General features: G+C 38.2%; 1 protein-coding gene across 1 annotated transcript in view; it reads left to right on the forward strand.

Annotated features, from left to right (window-relative positions):
• Window positions 1–8,090, forward strand: part of CD28 (CD28 molecule) — a 77,976-nt gene extending 69,886 nt beyond the window's left edge. Inside the window, exon 4 of the mRNA XM_023733012.1 lies at window positions 7,188–8,090. Within this exon, the coding sequence (XP_023588780.1) occupies window positions 7,188–7,313 (126 nt within the window). The 3' untranslated portion in view covers window positions 7,314–8,090. The remainder of the gene's footprint in view (window positions 1–7,187) is intronic.
• The last annotated feature ends 251 nt before the right edge of the window (window positions 8,091–8,341 follow it).

Raw genomic sequence — 8,341 nt, forward strand, 5'->3', positions numbered from 1 at the left:
TTATCATCCACAAATGTGATAAGTGGCTGGGGAAGCAGATAATATGCTGGAATATAGAATTATGATTTGAAATTACTTCAACCAGTTGGAATTTAGGGCTTAAAACTGAAAGATAAAATGCAATAGAGAAAAGCATAAGGATCGGAAAGGAAGAAATAAAATGCCATTATTCACACATGACGTGATTATATGTGTAGAAAGTCTAAAAGAATCTACAAATTATATTAATATGTAAATTTAGCAAGGTCTCTGGATACAAGGCATATATACAAAAATCAATTGTATTTTGATACACTAACAACAAAGAACAAAGTTAAAAAAAAGATGGCTTTATAATAGCATCAAAAAACATTAAGTACCTAGGAATAAATTTAACAAAAGATGTGTAAGACTTTTACCCTAAACACCACAAATCATTATTAAGAGAAATTAAAGACTACCTAAACAAGTGGCTGACTCATAGTCACCCTATAGGACAGAGTAGTCTTGCCCCATAGGGTTTTCAAGGAGTGTCTGGTGGATTCAAACAACTGACCTTTTGGTTAGTAGCCAAGCTCTTAACCACTGCACCAGCAGGGCTCCTGTAGGGTCACTATGAGTCGGAATCAACTTGATGGCAACCGGTTTGGTTTTGGTTTTGGTTTTTGGTTTAAACAAGTGGAGCAATAGGCAGGCTCATGGATGGAGAGACTCAGTGTTGTAAAGAGGTCAGTTCTACACAAATTATTCCATGGATTCAACAAAATTCCAGTCAAAGCACTACAGATTATTTTGTGGAGATTGTCCAGATGGTTCTAAACTATATATGGAAATGCAAAGAGTCAAGAATAGCAAAGGCAGTTTAGAAGCAGAAGAACAAAGTTGGAGGATGTATACCACCAAATATGTCAAGTCTGATATTACTTAAAGCACTGTAGTATTGGTAAAAACAGGTAAGCTGACAAAAAAAAAAAAAAGAATACAAAGTTTAGAAACAGATTCCACATATAAAATTACCTGATTTATTACAAAGTCACTCAATGCAATGGGGGAAAGGAAAATTTCTTCAATAAGTGGTCTTGATTCAACTGGATCTCCAAATGGAAACATTTATGTTTTGACCCCTGCCTCATGCCATAGCCAAAAATTTAATTCTAGATGAGCTGTCACTCTAAGTTTGAAAGATAAAAGAGTAAAGCTTTTAAAAGAAAATGTAGAACAACTCCATGATCTTGGAGTAGGCAAAAGTTTCTTAAACAGGACACAGAATGTGCTAATTATGAGGAAAAACATTTATAAATTGAACAATATTAAAATTAAAAACTTATTTTTTTTAAGTAAAAAATGCCATTAAGAGAATGAAGAGGCAATATATTTATATAATGGAATATTATACAGCAATGAGAATGAACCAACAACAACCATAAAGAACAACGTGGATGAATCACACAAACATAATAATAGGTAAAAAGAGTACATACTGTATGATTCCATTTATATAAAATACAAATGCAGGCAAAAATTAATCTCTGCTGTTAGCAGTCAGGATAGTGATTCCTCTTGGGCATGTAGTGGCTGGAAGGGGGCACGAGGGGCTTTCTGAGGTCTGGTAATGTTCTCTTTTTTGATCTAGGTGTTAGTTGCACTTGTGCATTCAGTATGTGAAAATTCATTGTGTTTCACTTATGATATGGTACTTTTTTGTAGGCATAGAACTCATGAAAATAGTTTTAGAAAATTAATAGAAGTAAATACACAGTTTTAAATCAAGGTATAAACAAATGAATTATACAAGCACAAGATTGGGGAATCAGGATAATTAATGTTAGATGCCACAACAGACAAACTCTAAAATATTATTATCTTAACACTGTAAGGGCTTATTTCTCATTTATGCAAAGTATGATGCAGGATGGAAGTCTACTTTCATCTAGAATGTGTTCTTCAAAGTCACTGCAGCAGAAGAAGCGAGGATTGAGAGGAACACTGGGTTTTAGCTGCATCAGTCCAGAAGTGACACACGTGGTTACTTCTACTTCTAGAAATATACACATAGTCCCAACCAAACTGCAAGGGAGGCTGGAAACTATAGGGGAGGAAATGGGTGTTTGGTGAACACTAACTGTGCCACACCCAACTTAACAGTAGTTGGCTTGAAAAATACCTCAGCATTTTTAGTTAACTACAAGTTTAACTTGCGTGAACTGTGTAAGTCTAATGTGGTTGCTAAGCATAATGCAACTTTGGACAGCAGTGATAGAAATATGATACTCTGAAAAAAACAAAAGGAGGTAGTTTTTCAGTTTTATTCCAACATGGCCAGGTCACATTTGAAAAACTATATTCACTTCTGGGTATTGTCTTCTGAGAGGGCCATTGACAAGCTGGTGTATGTGCAAAGAAGGGCAACTGCAAAAATATATTCCGTGTTAGGCTAGGGTATATGGCATTAACGAACAAGCCTTCAAGTCTTAATGGTTTAATGTAATAAAGGTGTATTTTTTGCTCACGTCACAGTCTGAACAGGTAGCCTTTATGTAATGATTCAGGGAGTCTAGCTTCTTCCATCTCCTGTGTCTCGAAGGGTCACCTTGGAGTCCTCCACTGGATCCTGTGTATTAAGCAGACCAATGATAGAAACAGAACAAGGAAGATCTCATGGGACATAGTATGACCTACGTTCCATTGGCCAGAACCAGTCACATCGACCCAACCTAACTGCTAGGGAAGTTGGGGAATGTGGTGTTCCTGTATGCCCAAGAAGAGGAAAGGGGATTGGTAATCACCTAGACAGTTTGCCAAAGATGGTGATGGATTCAAAGTCATGTGGACAACAGTTGAAGGAATTAGAGATAGTCAAACTGGGAGAATGGTAGTTGTTCTGAAGAGAACATGTGTAACTTCCTCAAACATTCAAAGTGCTATTGTGTGGAGGAAGGAATATACCTATTTTGGGTAGCTTCTGAGGGCAGAACAAAAACAAGGAGTGATGTTATTGTGAGACAATTTTTAATCTGCTTGGTATAAGAAAGAGCTTACCATCAATAGAGATGTTCATCCCAGAATAGATTCCTGTAAGTACTAATAAATAATTTAATTTGTTAAATGTTTATTATGTGCTAAACACTTAAATCATATAATCTTAACAGGCACTCTTGAGGTAGTACTATTAATATCACGTGTTTTGCAGAGAAGAAAACCAAGTCTCAGAGAGGTTAAGTAACTTGCACAATGACACACAGATGGTAAGGGGAAAAGCCAGGATTTGAATCCTGGTCTTTCTGAGTTCAAAGCCTGTGCACTTAAATCCTATGCTATATGTCCTTAGAGAATTTTGTGTCAGGTAGTGTAGATAATGATTCAGCAGGGATGTCTCAAACAGGTTTTCTTTGTTGTATCTGAATTGGGCAGAGATGGAAGCTGTTTCTTGATGGGAATGCATAAAGACACTTGTGGGAATATTCAGAGGTTCTGATAAGTAACCAGTGTGTTCATGTTGGAGAGTGCTGAGCAAGGCAGAGAAATCATATAGCAAAGTACAATTAAGCAAAATTCATGCTGGTCCAATCAAAACTTTGCTATAGTGTGTGGCTGCCATTGTGATGAACAGCATTAGCAACTTTTGGGGATGAAAATGACCCATGGTGCTATTTTCTATGCATAAGGATTTGGCAACTACCAAAGAAAATCCTGATTCACAGTACCAGAAATATTGCTGGGTTTTAGTTGGGTGCTCAACATCTCCCCCTACAGGGGTTGGAGATGCAAATCCTCGCCTCGTGCTGGCTGTAGTGATTTGTTTAATTCACACTGTCACATAGAAGCAGGCTCTGCCAGCCTTCATAATTTTGTCAGGTTGTCATGGAGACGCTGTGTTGCTTCCGCAATTCATAGCCTGCAAAAGGAAAATGGATTCTGAAAGCATTTCAAATGCATCATAACTCCCCGTCTCTGGCTTGCATTGGTAAAAGTAGGTGTGTAAAACAAATACAATGGGACCCAGATCCAACCCAATTAAGAGATTCAATCAGACAGAATCCAGCATTACTAGTCCTGCGTCTTGTAACAAGCAAGTTTTTAATCTTGATTCAAGTGACCATTCAGGAACTTCTCATGCCAAGAATTAGACACTGCAGGAAACGTACACCCTCTATTTGTAAAAATTCATACCCCATCTAAAGTGGTTCAAGAGGTCAACAAAGACCACAATTGTACAATACATCATTTAAATGTAAAAAAATAAATTTAAAAAAGCAGAGTTTACCTAAAAGGAGGAGAAAGAGTAAATTTATTTAGGCCACAGAGTTGAAAAGATTGCTACACTTGGGCAAGACAAATTGCTATAAGATTTCCAGTTGCTAAAGCTACATGAGAAACACAAAGTTTATTTTCTATTTCCTGACAACAGAAGGCACATGAACCCCTCAGCAGATAGATTTTTTTTCCCTCTGCAACTAACTGAAATCAGGAAAGAATGGTATGGGTCTTTCTATAAAACACAAAGATGGATGGTGTGAACACAATCTTTAACTTCAGTAGTATAAAAGATACTGAAACAAACCCTCAGATGGCTCTTGAATTAGCCATCCATAAAGACGGAGGTCATAACTTTAAGAAGTAACAGTGAAGTCATTTTTGCAACAGACTGAATTGACATGGTGCAAAAAAATCTTTTTTTGTAGGAGCTAAGTTAATAGAGGAGCCCTGGTAACACAGTGGTTAAGAACTTGGCTGCTAATCAAAAAGATCGGCAGTTCGAATCCACCAGTTGCTCCTTGGAAACCCTTTGGGGCAGTTCTACTCTGTCCTGTAGGGTCTCTATGAGTAGGAACTGACTTGATGGCAGTGGGTTTGGTTTTTTGGGTAAGTTAATAGAGGGATAGAACTGTGAAGCTCTATATCAGAGATTCTCAAGCTTTAGTGAATCATCTTCGGATTGTGATAAAAATATGGATTCTTAGGCCCTTTTCCCAGAGCTTTGGATTCACAAGGCCTGGAGTAGAACCCAGAAATATGCATTTTCAACCCTACCCCCACCAAGCATTTGTGATGGAAGTTGTCTGTGGGCCCAAATTTGAGAAATAAGGATGGGATGACATAAGTGGGTTTTGTTGGGTGCTAATTCAAATCTCTTTACAATGGGTGGGAAATTAGTTGGAAGCATTCAGAGCACATCTGGAGTTGAAGCTCATCTGGAAGTGAAAGATTTCAAAGTCTTGTGGGCCAGACACTGTGCTAAGGGCTTTGCCTAAAGTGATTCATTTAAAGAACCAAGGAGCCACAAGTAGTACTTTTCTTCATGACACGTTACATTAGATGTCTATTTAAAGTATCTGTTATGAATTGCTTAGAGAAAAAGGCTATTACGTCATTCTAGTTACAGAATTATGTGAGCTTAGTGGTATGTCCAGAGTCCCAAGAATGTTAAGTGTATCCTTAGATGGTTCCATTTTTTTTCTGTTGCTCACAGTTAGAAGTTCATAGCCTGTGTCCCTATGAAAAGAATTCATGCTTTGAAATTCTTTGAGCATCTGGGAAATCTTCTAAACATGCCAGTGGTCATCATGAACTCACTTTGTGGGGGTGGAGGGACATACGAGTGACGGACAGGGAAGTCGAGGGTAGGATCAGAGAGCTCCTTCAAATTTCCCCATTGTGATCACCACAGATTGTGTCCAGGTTTTTAAAAGAGAAACAACACAAACAAAAACCCACATGGCTACTTGGGTCAAAGAGTGGTTAACTTTTGCGCTTTGTGTCGATGTATACCCTTATTCCAAGGGTGGTACAGGTCAGAAAGCAAGGGTTGGAGAGGGAAAAATCATGACTGCTTCTGAGAGTCTTATTCAAAGACGCATCCCGACAATGGTGGTACAACATGAAACATTTGAAGGTCCACACAGGAGATTTCCGAACAGTGACTCTTATTTTTTCCCCTCATCACACCAGAGCATAGCACATCAATCCTGGGGGAATGTTGTAGAAAGTAAGGAAAAGTCCAGTCCTCTGGCTTCGGACCAATCAAAGACTGGGCAATGGCAATCTGTATACGATACTGCTCCCATATCAAGTTAAAAAGTTAAAAATCTTATCAGACCTTTGCTTTCTCTTCACAACATGAAACAATTAATTGGACAGATTTTTCCCTTCATTAAATGGCGGACTTAAACAGCTGTTTCAACTCAACACTCTTGTTTTGGTTATTTGTTGTTTAACATTTGGCCCTGATAATATTATCAATTCCAATTGCTAAAAATATGTTCAAATCAACTAAAATATTTTGGTTATGTTTTACTTAGGGGACTTTTCTCTGCTTGCCTTTTAACCTCCTAAAAGCAGCCAGCCAAATTATTAGCTCATCTATTTTGGCAGAATAAAATGATTAACGGTTTCAAAAGCTTGGAAAATGTAAAACTTTGGAGAAATATAACAATATCCAGCTTTAATGGCTGTTTATGTCTTTCTATAGGATGCATAACTTCATCCTGTGGAAGGATTTCCTTCTTCCTGAATCCCCCAAGGTCTCTTGACTGTGTTCTCTCTTCCTTTTGCACTGTTTGTGTTTAAAAAATAGCGCCCAAGAGGAAGATAACCATGTTTCTGTTGCTTTGTGGACACACATGCATTCTCATACAATTTCTGTTCCCTCTTCCTCCTAAGTGATGAGATGAAGAGCTGAGTTTAAGTACATCATCAAAATTGCACAGTAAGTGGCCAGGAGTCTTTCAAAAGACACTAAAAGAGGCTGAATTACCAGTGGTGGAAAGCACAGCTGGAAGCTAGGTATTGCATCATCCGGCCTTCCTCTGCTGAACAAAGAAAATTATTCTGTAAAGCATTTGCAGATGCTCTTATTTCAAGTGACATAATGCATTTGTTTCAATAGAAGCTTTCAATCTGTAATTTTGAATTTTTTCTTAGTATGGAAAATCCCATGACAATTCATTGTACCCTGCCGTGTATTGGAGGGGAAATAGTTGAATCTTAAAGCTAGACTAGCAGTTTGGAGAAGCTCGAAGGCTGATTTTTTGGGGGATGTTTCCGTATTATATTACAACACCAAAGTTCTACGTTTATGTCAGGAAAGGAAAACCTAGGTAAAGGCTCTCTGTAGGCCATGAAACTAGTCATGCGGTGTGATTTTAAATCTGTATTGAACACTGTGGACCAAGTATCCAAACTGATAATCTTAATTGTGTGTTTTTCAGGAAAGCAAGCATCCAAATGGACTTCTACAACCAAAGCAATTGTCACTCATTTATGATTCCAGATTGAAGCTGCCTTCAAAAACCCTATCTGATGCAGAGCAACAGAGACAGATGACAAAAATCTAAAGATGTTCATATTTAAACTAAAAGTTATTGATAAATACATTGCTGGTTATTTTATGACCATAGATTAACTCCTGGATTTAGTAAGGAAAAGAGGAGGTTTTCCATGAGCCAGTTAAAATTTTGGGTGTGCCCTTATCACCCTCCTCTGCCATGTAGGAAAGTAGCTTGTGGAAAGGAGAGATAAGCAAATTGCTTAAGCAGACCAAAGAACTGAAAAAGTAGAAAAGGAGAAGGTTTTCTTGACTGAAGTCACCCCTATCTTTCTGATTCAGATTTTGGGGGAATTTCTCTGTGTATCTCCTGGCCTTTACTTGCCAGACCAAAACAAACAGAAATACCAGTAAGAGTTTGTTCAGATTTTTTAGTATAGTTTCAGTTCCCTACTTTCTCAGAATTGATGGCCAACAATTATTTCCCCACATGATGATTCACCACATCAACCCCCTCATGGCTTTTTAGTTTCATTTCTTATTAAAGTAAGTGCTGGATAAAATACATGTTGTATTGGAGTCAGGTTGAATCAACCACTCAATTAGCATTTATTTATCGTCTACTCTTAAAATGTCCTGTGCTAGGTCATATGGAAGTGCAAGCCATGACCCCTTCCAATAAGGAATCTAGGTTTTTACATTCTTCATTAGAGTCCTTCTGCTCTAGTCAAGCCAATTCATTTGCTGTCCACACACAGGACTTAAACTCCCCCCTCTGGAGCCCTGGTGACGCAGTGTTTAAGAGCTTGGCTGCTAACCAAAAGGTTGGCAGTTCAAATCCACCAGCCGCTCCTTGGAAACTATGGGGCAGTTCTACTCTGTCCTTTAGGGTCACTATGAGTCGGAATCGACTCGACAGCAATGGAATGGAGGAGTGTCTTTGCTGTGCGTACTTTCCACCAGGAATGCCTTTCCCGCACCACTCTGGCAATTCATATCCTTCAAGAACAGCCCAAAATTCAGTTCTTTCAAGAAGCCTTCTGTAAGGATTGAATCGATGCAATCTATTCCACTTCTCTGACACCAACTAAATTGAAG

This window comes from Trichechus manatus, unplaced genomic scaffold, assembly GCF_000243295.1.
Source record: "Trichechus manatus latirostris isolate Lorelei unplaced genomic scaffold, TriManLat1.0 scaffold00056, whole genome shotgun sequence".
Taxonomy (NCBI): domain Eukaryota; kingdom Metazoa; phylum Chordata; class Mammalia; order Sirenia; family Trichechidae; genus Trichechus; species Trichechus manatus.